The sequence below is a fragment of the Calonectris borealis genome, chromosome 4 (assembly GCF_964195595.1).
Source record: "Calonectris borealis chromosome 4, bCalBor7.hap1.2, whole genome shotgun sequence".
In the NCBI taxonomy this organism is placed as follows: domain Eukaryota; kingdom Metazoa; phylum Chordata; class Aves; order Procellariiformes; family Procellariidae; genus Calonectris; species Calonectris borealis.
The window spans coordinates 18,231,394-18,249,002 of NC_134315.1; the positions used below are offsets into that span (position 1 = coordinate 18,231,394).

The following is a 17,609-nucleotide window of genomic DNA, read 5'->3' on the forward strand; positions in this document are numbered from 1 at the left end:
TATCTCAACTTATATGTCATGGACAACCAACCTGTAATCTACATCTTCTAAGCATACTTCTGTTGAACTTGCATAATATACTGAAAAGAATACACACAAGTTTCTAACCGTTTAACATTTGATTGAGAGCTGAATTCCCTCATTTTCCACTGGAGATTGAAAAAGCAGAAATACAGAAACTGAGACTTTAAATACAAATTTTAGCTTTGCATTAGGCACTCTCATCAGCTAAAAGATGTCAGATATAAAAAGAGAACAGGAAGAAGTTAATTAGTCTCTTGGTTTTGCTGTTAGCATTTGACACAATTCAAAGATTAAGCAGGTGTGTTTGGGTGGGGTTTTTTTGTTTGGTTGGTTTTTTAAAAGCAATTAGCACACATCTGTACAAACTTTTGATAAATTTCCTCCCAATCATTAAATGGCACAAGACAGCATGAAATAGTAAGACTCAGACTCTCATCTGCTGTGAAACAGAATTCATATAGTACTCAAATGAAGCCATATACCAGCGCTGAGAATTTTTTGGGAGATAATCAATTTTGTAACAATTGTGTGATTAATTTCTGATTACATTCTATAAAACTCACATTACTAACAACTGTCCAACCTGACTTGGGGAGCAGGGGGTGGAACTCCACAAAGGAAAAACAAACACATATTTCAAGTACCTAGTGGCAAGATTCTGAATACTTTAATCATGTAGAGAACAGACAAGAGCTCTTACATAAGGCGGATGGATTTAAACAGTAGGCTATCCTGTCTTAGAAACACTCCGTTCCTTCTGTATTCTAGCACTGCTCTTCCTTAGCAGAAGCAAACATTCATTATTTCCAGACAGACATCGATTTTTCAGTTCTAAATTTGTTAGTCTGCTTTAAAAAAAAAAAGAGATACCTCTTAACTTTTTTCGTTTTTTGCACAGTATAAAATGATGTCCCTATTTTGCTCCTTAAAACAAACAAAAACTCAGCACAAATTCTGTCCTAAGTTTAAGCAAATTAAAAAATGCATTTGAATCAGAAGCTTTAAGCAAAACAGCTACTAGTTTTTGGTTGGGTTTTTTTTTTTTTTTTCCCCAGAAGGACCATGAATTTTAAGATAAATAGAAAAGGTAGAATCTTTACCAGATTTCATTATTCCACTCACAACCTAGTGAGTTTCTTTGACCCAAGACAGCCATATCCTATTGCTTCCCACAAGTCCTCAAGCAAGGCAAAACAGGAAACTTCAGTACTTCGAGCTGATCTGTAAGTAGGGTACTTTTCTCTCTTAATGAAACAATTTAGAAGGACAACAGCAACCACTTAGGGAAGCCAACAGAACTGCAAGGTCAAGAATACAGGAATAGGATTTCTTAAAAGAAAGGTATGACTACAGTCTGCATTTCCAGCAAGAGGGAAACTCCTGCAGGAACCAGATAAATCTTGGTTCCAGCATTCTGGAAAACTTCATATGAAGATACTTATCTGGTACCAAACTTCTTAATCATTCTCATAAGTCAAGGTCACTTATATCCCACACAAAAAGCAAAACAGCCTTTATTACTAATCTGCAAGGTTGAGAATGAAGGAGGAGAAAATGCCAGAGTACCACTAGAGATGTACAACTGACGAAGCTGTCAAGTATCCAGTTCGTAATTGTTCTGTATGCCACATAATCAGGTCAGTTGGTTGTTAAAGGGCAGGTGGAGAAGTACAGCACCACACAGAACGAAGGGCAGTTAACAATTCCTCAAATACACCATCCAAATCGCTACCGAGTAGCTACTCTTGCAGACAACAGTAGAAGAGGCTGCTCTGGCTCTTCTGAGTTTGTGATGGTTTGTGATGCTGGTGGTTGAATGAGGCAGACAAGGTGAGCAGAAAGTGTGCAATCCATTGTTCCTACCTAGGAAATCAATAAAAAGGCCTCGAGAACACAAGCAGTCACTCGGCTGCCTTTAAGATGCTCTGTTAATATCAGTTTCCTCGAAGTGATTTGATTCCTCAGAAAAGAGATTCTGAAAAGATGCCAAGATCTCCTCAGAAAATATGAAAGAGCCAGAAATTACTTCAAGTCACATCAAGTACCAGCCCTCAAAATGATACTATATGTGACAACCTGAAGTAAAGGCCTTACAAAGTTAGGCTTGGGCCAAAACCCCTTCCTGAACCATTGGACAATTATTCCTAAAGTCACCAATTAAGAGGCACATTCAGCAAGTAAGACCACAGATTTCAATAACCAACATCGTCACACTAAATAAACAAGTTTCCTTAGGACACACTACAGTGGGTTTCTCTCACAGCTTTTTCTCCTGCAGTATCAGCGCAGAAAGCGTTGACTAGCTAAATAAGAAATCCATGATCCCTTGAATTTTCAGTTCACTCCCTAAAAGTTCGCGGGACAAAGAGTGCTTGCCAGGCATGACAACAATAATTCAGTCGTGACTGATTTACAGACAAATACTTCCTCAAAAACTCTGATATTTGTAGGATTTACTAAACAGTTTCTCTAATATGAATTCTCCAGTGAAAGCCTCATGTTTTGTCAAGAAGCCCTAGTTTTAAGAAAACACCCTGCTCTGTGAAGTGAAGTAGCGAGGTACTAAACGCAGAAGTACCCAGGACTCAAATAATCTACCATTGTTTCTGAGGACTGTGCACAAAAGTTGATCTAGGGTCAGTGCTGAAGTGCAGTTCTTCACATCAGCACTAAGCTTAAAGCACTCTGGACACTTCCAACATTTCAAGATAAGAACTCCGAACGCTACAAGTTACAAACGGAGTATTTCTTATTAAATCCCATTTCCTTGGGGCAGAACACATTTGTTCAGGAGTCAACAGACTTAGACAAGGGTGCAGACAGGAAATAAAACTACTTTTCAATATATCCTAACCAGTCTGATGGTCTTGCTGACGAAATTCTCTTCGAGAAGGTATAACATTGGCATTCCAACAGAGAAGGCCAGTACCAGTTTCGGGGTTTTTTGTTGGTGGTGTTTAAAAAGCAGTAAGGGGTTAAAATAAACTATGGTAAGGCACCTAATGAAACAGGGAAAGGCCAAAATCAAGAGCCTCCTCACATTTCTCAGCTCCACATTAGACAGCTGAGAGGAGTTGATGACATGGAAGAGGAGTGCATGTTTTCGGAAACTGCTACAGCAGACTGGTATCAAGTGCCTATCGCATATAGATCAGCTAGAGTTAGGACAGATACATGAATTGGCATCTGAAGACAAAACTTTGTCAAGCCTGAGGGGAATTTGCACAATGCATCTGAAACAAGCATGGAACTGACAAGAAAGGAGGAAGACAACAACAAGCAATGCTGAAGGAGATGGTCCAGCCTGGAGAAGGGTTATTAGACAATTTCCTTAGGAGTAAGTTTTACCTTGCTAAATACATTTTGCCAACAATCAAAGGAAGCGTACAAGTACACCTGAAGTTCTGACTGATTGCATCAGCACAGAATATGATGTAGGCCTCAAAGATAAACACATGACATTTCATTTCACATCTGATTATACGAAGTGCAGGAACATACACCTGGAAACAAGTAAAAAACCCACTAAGAGTTGCACAGTTGAAATTACTCCTTTGACCAAAGGATCTCATTTCCTGATAGACCACAGGACAACCATAAGCCATTAATTGAAAAATTCCTCAGGTTTAGGCATCAACAGAAAAAGGTGTGGCAAGACTTCAATCAGGAGAGCTTTGAAACAAAGCCTCCTGAACCTGCTCCTTATGGCAAAACTCTTTAAACGTCACCAGAAGATCTCTGACCTCAAAAGCCAGATATGACAACAAAGTGGAACACACAACAGGTGGCAGAATTCCAGAGTAAATAGGTAAGACGGTAAAAGTGAGTTTATAAACCATGTTTCCCCAACAGCTATTTTACTATATCACTTCCAAGCTTTTTTTTAGTCAGCTAAATAGTACCTGTGAGTTCTGTACAGCCTGATCTACGTAATTTTTCATTTTCAACTCCATAGGTTGAGCAGCTAACCCTTCCTTCTCTCCATCCCTTTTTGCCCTCCCCATTTAACTCACCTTCTGGCTTAAGCTGCAAGCTCCCAGCTTGTTGCTGTGATGGTCCACTATATAGTTTCTAGGACCTTCCCTCTGCCAAGCAAGTTCAGCTGATGCCAGGGAAGGAGCGGCCTCTCCTGCTCCTCAGAGGGCCTACCTGACCCAGTCATACTACGATTAGTCTGTCTAAGGAATAAATAAAACATGCTTCTTGTAATAACAGTCTCTTGTTGACAGGAATAAAAAAAGAAAGTTACAACAATAAGAAAAATTAAGAGGAACTTGAGAATGAAACACCTCAACTAGTACTTATTGTGAAGGAATCAGCAAGCTAATCACCTCAACACCAGAGGACAGGAAAGGGGCAAAACTTAACACCAATCAACATAAAACAATCAACAACTGTGTATGACTATCTTGTACTGTATCAGACAGACACCTGCTTAGAATATATGCCAGCAAAGGCATACATAGAATCATAGAATCATTTAGGTTGGAAAAAACCCTTAAGATCATCAAGTCCAACCGTAAACTTAACACTGCCAAGTCCACCACTAACCCATGTCCCTAAGCACCATGTCTACACGTCTTAAATATCTCCAGGGATGGTGACTCAACCACTTCCCTAGGCAGCCTGTTCCAGCGCTTGATAACCCTTTCGATGAAGAAATTTTTCCTAATATCCAATCTAAACCTCCCCTGGCGCAATTTGGGGCCATTTCATAAACCAGCAAGTCAAATGTTCATAACTGGGCAAATAAAATCCAAAGAACAGAATTACCACATGCATAAAGAATTATAATGTATTACTGAAGACCCAATACAACTTCTGTGAAAGGGAAGTCATACTCCAAACACGACTGAGTTATTTGAAGATGTCAGTAGGCATGTAGACATGGGACACTAAGAGTAAATCAAGATTTCAAAAAGACATCTATTGACATCTGTCTCCAAAAGCTTTAAAAACCTCCCAAGCAACAAAGGTGAAGTCCTTGCACAGCTAAGTAACTGGTTAAAAGACAGAAGTGGTTAGTTTTCACAGCAGAAGGTCACAAACAAGAATGTCCCAGGGTTGCCTTTGCTCCTCCACCCAGAGATTACCTAATAAAGTGACAAGCCACTGCCTGGTACAGTCTGGTATTAGCAGGAGAACTTCAAAATATTCAAAATACTAGGTATCGAGGTGGTAAAATTGACGATGACTACCAAAAGCAAGTAAATATTAAGGTAAATAGTGGAGAAAGCAAATCTTCATATTACATAGACATTAATGGGCTCTGAACAGACTTATCATTCAAGTTTTATATTGGGGTTCCAATACATAGTTCTGTGAAAGGATGAGCTCCATAAAGGGCACATCAAATGCTTTGACTTCTTAAAGGAAGATCTTCTGCATTGTTCCCTGGTTTGTCACCACATAAATTCACACTGATGTGATCTTGAACACATGTAGTTCTAGTTTCCCATCTCAAGAAGAGAGCAGAACTAAGAAAACACAAGAAAGGAGGAAAGAATGATCAAATTTAATAAACAGCTTCTCTACAAGGAACATGTAAGAACTCTTCAGCTTGGGGGATGGAAGAGATGGCCAAGGGAAGATAGGTCAGGTTTTCAGAAAAAAAAGAAAATTGGAAAAACCCCAAAACCACATGAATAGGAAACACCTTTGGCATCCCTTGCCTTTTTAAGTAATAGTTTCATATGGTGCTTCCACTTCTTGTTTTAGGACAAACAGAAGAGTCATATAATACAATATAACCAGGGGACACCAGAGATCCACTGAAGTTTTATATTGCTTCAAAATCACACAAAATCAACAATAATTTATGGTAGGATAATCTAGTAAATCAATTATGAAAACCAAGAAAACTGTTTTTCTCCCAACGATCAAGACAAGTGCCATTGAAGGCTGGAAAATATTTCAGAAATATCAATATGTATTAATAATTTTTCCCCTAGCAGTCCACCACTGGCTGCAGACAATAGATCCCAGACTGGAGAGACTTGCTCTGATCTAGTAAAACTGTTCTTATCTGATGATGCAGAGACAGATTATTATGACCTCCCATTCAACATGATCCAGACTATACTTTGTTTGAAATACTGTTTAGCATGACTCTGTAGAACCCATTCAAACTGGAACAGGAAGAAAGGAAAATACTCAAACAGAACACAAGAACAGAGAGCTTATTATAGCCTCTACACTGCAACTGGGATTGTACCACAGTGCAGACAGTAAACTTTGGACAATATCCGCTATTAACAGTTTGTGCTAGCTTGTACATTTGTAGCTACATTTTTTCACTTGTCTGTGAACTAGTTTAAAATTAAAATCCACTACAGTGACTTTTGAGTCATTAGCGCTCATTATCCATTAACACTCAGTTTTTACTATGCTAAATAAGCAATAATATCTGAATAGGAATAAATATGGAAGGGGAAAGGGGAAAAAAAGTTAGATGTTAGGACACTTCTAGCCAGAATGAGTTTAGCATCTATTTCCAAAAAAGAACAATTAAGTCCTTCCAAATGGCTACTGATTAGTATGTGAAAGTCTGCTAAGAAGGTAGCAGACTTCTTGACCTGGCAAGATTGCCAAAGACTGACATTTCCTGAATAAGGTGGTAGGAGGAAGCATACACCCCTTTTTCCTTAAGCACCATGAGATGGGATATCTAGCAGCAGTACATATAGAAAGAAGCAGATGGAATTAGACACTTAGAGGAAGACACCACAAAAGTCTCCTGGACCAAAAGATGGAAAGTATAATTTACCTTGGTGAGCCTGTTTGTGGTATAATGCAAGTCAATTGTGAAGACACTCCATATAGAAACACACAAAAATCAGAAGCTGAGAGAAAACCATCTGTGGAGACAGATAAAGTTGTCAAAATTGCTTTAACATCATTGACAATAAATAAAAGGCAAGGTTCGGAAGCAAAGACAAATGGGTGGTTTTAAGGAGAAGTCAAAGACAGGAAATGACTGGCTTACGAAAGTTGAAGGATAGAGAGACAGGGTGGTGGTCCAAGAAGAATAAAAAAATTGGAGTATGAACCAGAATCACAGCTAAGTCCACAGTCACTGCGTTATTCAGCTGGTAGCACAGCAAACTTTTGAGACAGAGTTTGGCACAGTTAGCACTAGAGCCCTTATACAGAGCCATCTAAGGCAGAGCAGTAGATCCTACAGAGATCCTATTTTTCTTCCCCCTCTTTAGATGGCTAACACCAGAATGACCTGCATCTGAACTACAGGTCACAAAGCAGTAGCCATTTGATAATCCTCCCCCCATACTCAGATTAGGACACTTAATAGCTATACTTAGGTGAAGTCAAATCTTCACATTTAACTGGGCCTTGCTGTGGCACACTTTCTGTTCTGTGAGCCAAACTGACAGCTCCAATCACAAGCTGGAGTCCTTTAAAGCAGTCTCCTATAATCTATATCATATACAGCAGCAAAATTAGTTCACTGTTAATCAAAAGATGTCCAGCAATTTTGCACCAGTAGTATTCTAACCTGGCATTATAAAATTGTGCTTTTAGAATGGAAAACAATACTTTTAAGGAAGATGTGCAAAGCTTTTTGACAGTAGTTATGAAAAGTAGCAGCACATTCAACCCTAGATTAATTACACTGCCCTTTGACCTATTAGTGGCTCAGCAGACTACAAATGCACAAAAGCTAGTCTATAAAGCAGTGGAGTTATGACGATGAGAACTATTATTCATATATAAGATTTTAACTAGCCCTTAATTAAGATGATTTGAAGAAGCTGGGAACTGTGGAATGAGGAAGATAAATATTTATAATCTGAAAATTAAGCATTTTTAAAAGCAGCCGGTAGCATTTTAGAATAAAACACATTGCAAAACAACAAATTTTTCCACTGAACAACTCTTTAAACATGAATAATCAATCCCCAGGTGCTACAAAAGCTAGGATGTCTCATAATTGGAAAGCAGGAGTCATACAAGTTGTAACTACCTACCAAGTTATACAGAAACTGAAAGCTGAGGAACAAATTAGAGAGGTCACAAATTCAGTGAGCTTCCATTTACCAACAGACTTTAAAAAATTCACATCTAGTGACACTTACCCAACTCATGCCAATACAACACATGCTGCTATGGAGATGCAAGCCTGGATGGATGTTGAGAACCAAACACAATTAAAAGTAGCAGCTGAGACTCCAGAAGAATTTTGCAAAGAATAAAATGTTTATCCAAGAAGGAGTTAATCCAGCTTCTCAAGATACTACACAGGAACCTGGTCTGTGCCAGAAGTGGTAACAAAGAGAAGGATGACAACCTGACACATGGGTCTTTGATCTGCAGAGTCACATGCTGCTGACCACACCCCATAAAAAACAATTCAGCCTCTACCGCTCAGTGCATTTCTGCAGATTCAGAGTCCCCTACTCTTTGTAGTACATGTTTTACCCCCTTACAGGCTCAAACAGATCAGCCGCTACCATCCATCTTCCCATTCCTACTCTCTTCCCCTTCTCGCTGGCTTCTTTATGCCTTTAGTGGATGACAGGATAAACTGGTAGATTAGCAGTGGAAAAAAAAAGATATATCGCATAATAACTTTACACCCTCAAACGAGTTTGTTTGTTTGTTTTTTTTTAATGTATGGTAGCTAAATTTATAATGCCATCCTATTTTTTAGAAGTTTGGTACTAGACATGCGAATCACACAAATTCAGTTCTGTTCCAACCTCTATCAGTGTTCCAACCTATCTTATCAAAGTTCCCTCCAAGCACATGGAAGAGAGCAAGGTTCAAGAATAACATAAAAGACAGTGGTCCTAACTGGGACGAAGAATTTTAAGTTAGTGAAGTCTATAAAGCTCTGGCTGACCTCTACACTTTACATAAACAAACTGAACTCTAAAGGTTAGAATAACAACCTTGTTTGAAGCCCTGATATTTGAGTCATATTCAAGAAGAAGGGATCCACTGTAACTATCTGTTCAAAACACCCATATAATACAGCTGAAAAATAAAAAAAGCCAAGGGCAGATAAGGGGAAGAGGTACTAATTTTTCCCATTTTAGCTGTAGGCAGTACAAGCCCTGGCTACTTGCCAGTAGCTGGAGTACAGCTCCTCAACAGCATACACTGATCTGATAAATTGATCAGCATGACACATTCCTATTATTATTTCCCTTACACAACTACTAGTACTTACTACTACCACAGCAAGACAGTTCAGGAGATTCAACTAACAGAAAACCAACCCAGAGCAACAACAACAACAACAAAAAAAATCACAGTAACACCCCCCCTCCTCCCCCCCCCCGCCGAGACTAACTTAAAACTTGTATCAGACAAGTTCCACTACAAAGGGAGAACAAGTGGAAAGATGTTATTTTTAGTGGTACTGTGTTCTTGCTCTTGTCAACAATCTTGTTGATTGGGATGCTGTTCAGCCAACTTAGTTTCCAGCTCACTTTGAACCCCCAAAAAACTGTTGCTAAAATAGGCAGTTACTAAAAATCAAAAGCCTTGTTCTCTCCAATAAAGCTACTTATATTTGACTCAGGAGGAAAAGCAGGTATGTAGTAAACCTAATTAGGAAACTGATCCAAGTTAAACTAGATCTGACCTTTTCTTTCCTTTCCTTCCTCCTGCCACGTTTCTCCTCCTGTTTTCCAGGTTAGTTTAAAGCTAGATTAGTTTTACAGTCTGGTTTGTTGACCTGTTTTAATAAATGAATGCTCATACCAGTCAACATAAATCATGAAGGTCAGTACAGCGAGTCCAGAAAGAAAAACAATAAAGTTGTGTTACACATCAACAAAAAACCCGAAAGTTACCAACCTCAACCATTAATACAAAAGTTACTGAATGCCAATTCAAGGGAAGCACTGAGACTGAGTTGCGGTGAGAATATCTGTACTTCGTGTTTTCAGTTTACACCAATTCCAGCTTAAGAAACTCCTAGTGCCTACAATGTTGAAAGACTATCAGAGTTTAAATTTCTCAGCTCACTATCAGCCACATAAAAAGTAAACAGCTACCATGTAAGAACATACAATAAGAAAGTTCAAGCTATGCCTAAAAACATTGATAAACATTACAGTAGTTCCTGGAACACTTAAAAATTGAACTGCTTCCATATGCCAGTATCTAGACATAAGGAGCACCAAAAACATAATCACAGGTTTTCTCAACACTACTGAAGATAGTATATCTATTTGCATACTCTGCAACACACTTCTGCTCTGAGTGCAAAGAATTCAGAAAAGCATTGTTTGCACCCTGCACAGTCCATGGATTAGTCTGTGTAGCAGATACAGTTTTGTCCTTCATAAAATTATGCTCCATATATCCTTACAACTGCAGGTTCACAAGAGATCAGTGAACTAGTACTGCATCTACTGCTAGATACACAGAACTTCCTCCCCCTGCCTTTTAAACTAAGCATCTGGGTGTCGTTACTCTAACTTTTCTTGTACTGTTTTCCCAAGTAAAAATTTATCTCAAGAATCAAACATAAGATATCCCTTCAAAAACACATAATGACAGCAGTAGGCAATTACTTCTTTCTGAGAGAAAAGCTGATGAGTTGAAACGGATTGTGAGAGGACATGGAAAAGCAGCTGATTTAACACTACATATTTGAAACAAAGATAATCCAACACAAGCAAAACAAACCCCATGTGTTTTCTCTTATTTCAATATAAAGACAGTTAACACAATACATACACCGCAGCAACTTTCAATGACATACATACACACACTGACCATTTTTTTCCTCTTTGTTAACCTGCTTAGTTCAGGGGAAATCGGGATGGTATGTTTAGGGCTGTGTTCCATTCTTGGCAGCTGACAGTGCCATTGGCAGCTAAACCAATCCAATGGCTATTTCTGCAATCCTGCTTCTGTCGCACAGTCTCATCCTCGTGCTAGCACCAGCATCCATCAGATTTTTTTTTTTTAACTGCAAGCCCCTAACTCCTCTCAACAATTGACCAGCTACATCAGACAGGGGTCCAATGATGCTGATGCAAGCATAGGAGCAGCAGGAGCATGCAGTCAGGATTGTGATTTCTCCATTCTGGTAACAGTTCCGTGAGACTTGATGATGCAAGATGGCACTTCATTGTATTCTTAGATTGTGGCTTCATAATAAGCATTCAACGCTAATACTGACTTGAACACCTGCCTCTGTGATACTATTCCCTTACATGATACCATCTTCCCCCACTGCATCAAAAACTGCCTGTGAACCTGTGCTGTGATTCTGATCTAGATTTAACTCCTGTTCTTCCAACGTTTGCAGCAACACTGAGATTACTTCCCTAATCTGTTTTACACTGGAATCACATTAAGAGTTTCACATCACAGCTTAAAGCATGACAGAGCCACAGGAACACCTTACACTAGTATTACTGCCCATCATATTGGATGATGGCACTATGGCCATAGCAAACTTGTTTGCTGCTTAAAGAAGCTGGAGTGCCAAGGAAGCAAAAGAGTTCAAAGCAGGTACCATTTTGATATCAGTCTTATATACAGTCTGTTAGGGCCTGACAGGTAATAGAGCATCAAGCCATCAAAACAATCACTAGCAGATAGACAAGAACATTATAGGTGCATAGTAAAATAACTAGTTCTGCCACTGCTACTGTGGCAGCTATAGAAAATTGCCTACAACTGCAGCATTGTTAAAAAAAGGTGACACTAACCAGCTGCGAAGTACTTACAGCCACAGTGAAAGTGAGAACACTTTGTGTATTGTGGGAATAAAGATATGAAGTAGTTAATGCAGGAGTGTTGCAATCGTGGGGAATACACCAAATGCAGTAGCTACAAATGTTTTGTTTGGGGGGGGAATTCCTCTTCCTGGAAAGTGCACTTGAGAGACAGCTTTTTCAAAAACAGTAAGCTGGAGCAAAAGTTCAAACATTAAAAAAAGAATACAAAGTCTAGATCCATCAAAACAGAATTAGATGCACCAATGTATCCTAGTTTAGAGGTAAAAAAGTCTGAAAAAATCTAACAAGAGTAAAGGAGTATTTGTATGCTAGATTTCCCAAGCATACAAAAATGGATTTTCACTTTGATCAAATTTCAGTTTTCACAAGAGAGCAATACCAAGGCTATTTCCTGTCAAATGCGTGCCCTTGAGCTGCAGCAGAGGAACAGTAAAACTTCTTCCTTTCCCTTCCCTACAAATAGCAATGCATTTTATTTTTTAAAGTAGTTGAGATAATATTTTAAACTTTCATTTTCACAATGAAAGATTATCCAGAGTCTTTTATATTTTCACAATACAATGCAAGGCCCTAACAAGAAGATTTCAACTTCTGTGACTGGAGTTACCTGGCACCTTCCATTAAAAAGCCTCAAGTTACTCCTCCAAACTTTACCCATAGGATACCGTGATAACACGGTAAAAAGCACCACCTCATGCTGAAGCTTTTTTTTGCACCCCAGCAATTACTAGTCTCTCCTCTGTACCTATTCATGAAATTATGGGGACTCAGTGTACTTGCCAACACACTATCTGTAAAGTTCAAATGAAACCAGTCAGTGGGATCAATGACTGCTTGGAAAAACTGCATAAATCCTGTTTCTTAAGGCTGACCACAGTATGAAACTAGGCTTTTATAGCTCCATACTACCAAAGCCTCTCAATCCAACGGAACGCATTTAGCCAATTCACATTACAAAGTCTTAATCAAAGAACACCAAAGAGCAATTTTTAACCATTCTGATATTCACCTCTATAAAATATCTTGCAATTTAAACTACCACAGAACTCAGTTGCTGGCTAAGTTAGGTACTTAAACTCTGAGCCTTCTGGCACTTTTCCATAAACACAGAATTTAGAATTAGGGTATTTGGTTTGTTAGTTATGTCACAAAGACTGTAACTAGGACAAAACATACCAGCGAGCGCTGCTATAAACAGTGTTTGTTAGCACATATTATGCATGCTGTAAGAACACCAGCAGAATCAAGATCTTCAGGTGCCTTCTAAGAGCATCTCGTTTTGAACTCTGATCAAGTCATGCAAGAGTTAGGTACATCCATAAGCACAAGCCTAGGCATCTTAGGAATGTTAGCGCTCAACATAACGCACACAAAGATTACCATCTGAACAGCCATTTTGTACTGAACACCTATTTAGAATTTCTGTGAATACATTCTATTCATTTACAATGCGAAGTCTTTTGTACCTTCAGGTATGTTTAGATACCAAATAAGAGAATTCTCAGTAACGTCAGTGAAATTTTATCACTGTTTTTCTTCTCAAATTCTTTAAATGCTTGAACATTTTGACCTGAGACTTTAAATCATATTCCGCAGGTCACGAATTAACATAATAGACTGGCAAAACCCAAGCTCTTAATTCTAAAGCCCACAGAAATATTCAAATCTGCAACCAGGTTTTGACAAACAATTCAGCAATCAAGCCCTTCGAGCAGAGGTCCCTAACCATCACTGACCCTGAAGCAAACAGTATGCTGCAGGCAACTGAGTATTATTTCTGTATCACTGTTGCGGATATGAACAGTCTGTTGACTATGAGACTCAAGCTGGGCAATCACTGTCTTGGAGGTATTATCTCTGGCTCAGTTTACCATTTCCATAAAGTAAGTGGATGAGGAATCCTTTACAGATAAAGGATTTCAAAGTGCTCAAGTGATTATACTACAGAAATGCAAATATCAAATATTAGCATCATTACGGTAAGTGATACAAGACATCAAAATAAAGTTGTTCATCCGAAGGGTTTAGCAGAAACAATATGACATGTTCAAGGAGTCTGTACTTTCTTGCTTCAGTCTCTGGACATAATGCTTGACAAATGGTAGTCCACAGAACCATATCACCTTTCAACTTTTTTTTTTTAATTAAAAAAATGCTAAGGGTAGAACAATTTGAGTTTTTTGTTGGCATTTGGTGGTTTTTTAATTTCTTTTAGGATTGACAGTAAGCTAGTTCAAGAAATGGGGGGCTACTACTCTACCACATTGTTTTCCTCACTTTGCTACAAATGTATGACTCTTGAGAAGGGTAGAGAAAGAAAAAATAAGTTATACTAAATCCATCATATTCACCACTCCTCCCCACACCATGTGTCGTTTCAGCCATCAACTGGACAATTGTTCAGACCTTCCAGTTAACACTAACTTTGTTAGACTCCTCAAATCCTTAGGAATACTTGGCCAAGTGAGAACAATTAACCATTTTTACTTTGGAATTTAATTTGACCTAATATAGGAGGTTATTTTACAGAAGTTAATGCTGCAGCATTTCAAAGCAGTAAAGAAAAAAAAAAACACCACAACCCCAAATGTTAAGTGTACCCTACCTCCATTATCCTGATTACTCACTTTCTTGCCACTTTGTTTACACTTTCTCTCAGATAAGGGCTGCTCAACAGGCATGCCAAGTTCTTAACTGAGATAGCTCTTGACTAGCTATTAAACCATAACCAATGTCCTTCCTCCTTAGCAGTTGCTAATCATTTTGGTGCTCCTGTTAACTGAATTTTGCATCATAAACATACAAAGAAATCATATCCTAAATAACTTTTATTCCAGGGAAAAGAAAACTGAGCATGAAGCGACACCAAAGTGCAATCAGTGTAAAATATAAGTAATTATGTTATGGTTTTACACTTTGCAATTCTCAGTGAAAAAGCAACCCAAAAAACAACTTTGAAAAAGTTCCCTTAACACAACAGATCTGCCCCACAGAGGATCCAACGTATGGTGAAATTTTGCCTTACGGAGCATTCATTACATTTCTTCGCAGTCCTTATCAGTGTTGGTTGTGCTGTGCAATCGTGTTCCCCAAACATATCTGGCAGCATGCCATTACCACCTGAAAGTCCCTTCAGTCACCAGTTGTCAAGCAGACTTTTCGGATTTTACTTTAAATTTAAAACTGAAATGCCATTAAATAACAGGTAACCAGAGGAACGGCCACTTATATATTGTGAGAGATATCAGTCCATCAGATTTAATAGTTTATCATAGCATCTATGCTCATGAACTAGCTCTCCCTATATATTGTAATGAAACTGCATTCTTTTTGCAAGAAGCATTATATAGTGTATTAGTGTATGGAAATACATAAACATTGTTTTCCTAAACAATATTATAACTTGAAGGATTAAAAAGACAGCACAAGCATACACAGGTATCATAATATATACACAGGTGTTATAACAGGTGTTTAAAAGTGTTATTGGCGCAACACAGCAAGAACAAGAAGCATGTGTGCATGAAGCAGCTACCAGGTTACTGAAAATATGTAAAAAACCCCACAAACCTGGACAAAGCTAATCGCCTGTAATTATAAGTGTACCTAACTTGTTAGATATTTACTTCTTACTTTGATCTCGTCTCAAGCACCCGCAGAAACACTGAATGAATTGCTGCTTACCCTCCCAGTTACATCTAGATGCGTTTCCACCCTTCAGCCATCAGGGAAGACCAGCACTGACACTAGCGTACTACTTGAAGATCAAGGATTTTATCTATTTGCCTAAGAAGGGAAATGTCTGTTGAAACGATACAAGTAAGCAGTTCCTGGCATCAAAGTCTTCACCGCCCCGAACAAAAAAAAAACCAACCAAAGCGCCCCCCGCCTGGAGATCGCAGCGCCGCGGCGGCACACGTAACCGATGCCAGCACTCAAAGCGGGCAGCCCGCCCGCCGGAGAGGGGCCGGGAAGCGAGGGCAGAGGCGCGAGCCGTGAAGCCGGCAGGCCGCCGCGGCACTGGCACCCGGGCGGGCGGAGCGGCTCCGTCCCCTCGGCTGGGCGCTCCCCGCGCGCGAACGCCGCCGGGGCGCCGCCAGGGACCGCGCTCCCCCGCCCCTCGCCCAGACACGCGGGGAAGTCACGTGACCCGGGGGAACTTCGCGGCACGAGAGCCACCGGGGCAGCCCCGGGGGCGGGGGGGGAGCGCGAGGGGAGAACTGCCGTCGCCATGACAACTTCCAGGGGGGAGGGAAAACTTCAAATCCCAACCGTCAGTGCAGGAGCGGCTCCCTCTTAAAGGCGTACACACACACACACACACAGGCGGGCTCCCTCCCCCCCTCCGCCCCCCAGGCACTGGCGATGGAGGAGGAGAGGAGGGGGGCAGCCACCGGCACTCACCGCGCGAACGACAAGAAGCCGAGACAAAAGGACCCGAGCCGAGAAAGGGTCTCGGTCGGCCGCGAAGGGAGGGACCTAGCAGCCCCAACGGAAGCCGTAACACCCACCCTCCGCTGCCCGGAGGCGGCTTAGGACCCTCGCTCTCCCCCACAGACCTCGTCTCCGCTTCCGCCCTCCAAGAAAGCCGCCGGAGCCGCTCCTCCATCCCCGCTCCCCCCCTCCGCCCACCCGAGAGACCCGGGCTCAGGGCGCCCCGCCCGCTCCCCCCGCGGAGGCCCCGCTCCCCGACTCGCCACCCCATTCCCCTCAAGGACCCCGCTGCCCCGCCCCCGCCCCTCGGTCCCCCCACTACGGCCGGGATACCCCGTCGTCCCCCCTCTCTTACCCACACAGTGCATGAGCCGGTGCCGCCAGGAGTCGAGTTCTCGGCGGACTCCCCTGCGCTCCGCCGTGCAGCGGGGGCTCCGGCACTGGGAGGCGGCGGCGGCAGGAGGAGCGGGAGCCGCGGCGGCCATTCTGTCTGTTCCCTTTTCCATCTGCCTCTGACCTCACGCCCGCTCATTTACATACGAGCGCGCGCGCCACCCAGAAGAGCCGCGCGCTCCCCGGCTCCTCTCCCTCCTCCCTCCCTTGCCTCGTCGAGCGCGTGCCCGCGGCCCCCCCCGCTCAGCATCCGGGGCGGGGAGCGCGCGCCGCCTGGCGGGGTGATTGACACGTGTCCCCGCTCCCCGCGGCGCCCCCGCCCCGCCGCGGGCCCGCCCGGGCTGCAGCCTTCCCCCGCGGGCAGCGGGCCCCTGCAGTAACGGGCCGAAAACGGACACCCGTCCCCTCCCCACCACCGCCCCGATTCCCATCGGTGTCCCCCCGGCCTACAACTCCCGCAGGGCAGCGCGCCACCCTCTCCAGCCCAGCCAGGGCAGGCAGCACCAATGCACGCCGGGAGTCGTAGTTCGTTGAGGGAGGGGGAATGGCACCCACCGACGAAGCTCTCCCCACCGGGAGGGCACCCCGGACGGTCCTTCCAAGGGCTCCACGCTGCCTGAGCCCCAACGCGGCAGGGCGGCCCTCGCCCCACACCGCCCAGCACCGCAGCTTGGTGGAAGGCAGCCCTTCCCGGGCTCAGAGGGTTTCAAAGAGCGGCGCACGTCTCGCCCCCATCCCGTGGTCTGCCTGGGGCGCTGCCTGGAGCGGGGTGCGCTCGTAGCCACGGTCCCCCGCAGCCTCTTCCACCTCCTCGCCCACACCGGAGCCGCCGGGGCTGCCGCCTACCACCGCAGCCTGTTCCCCCTTCCATCCCTTATTCTACCATCGGCATGGACGTGGCTGTCACACGAGGGAAGGCACAATGCTATGCCTTCCTAATGAGCTTGCCAAATTCAGTCTGTAGGGAGATTTTCAAAGTTCTCCAAACTACTCCTCAGTTCACCAGACTGTTTTTTACAGCTTTGCCTCCAGCCT

At 42.3% G+C, this 17,609-nt stretch overlaps 1 protein-coding gene across 5 annotated transcripts in view; it reads right to left on the reverse strand.

Moving 5' to 3' along the window:
* Positions 1-16,813, reverse strand: part of LCORL (ligand dependent nuclear receptor corepressor like) — an 85,933-nt gene extending 69,120 nt beyond the window's left edge. For 4 of the 5 annotated variants that reach the window (XM_075148833.1, XM_075148830.1, XM_075148834.1 and 1 more), the window contains exon 1: positions 16,537-16,775. In XM_075148833.1, coding sequence (XP_075004934.1) covers positions 16,537-16,687 — 151 coding nt within the window. In that variant the 5' untranslated portion in view covers positions 16,688-16,775. Of the gene's footprint in view, positions 1-16,536 lie in introns of all 5 variants that reach the window. The other variant, XM_075148831.1, reaches the window with a different exon arrangement.
* Between the last annotated feature and the right edge of the window lie 796 nt (positions 16,814-17,609).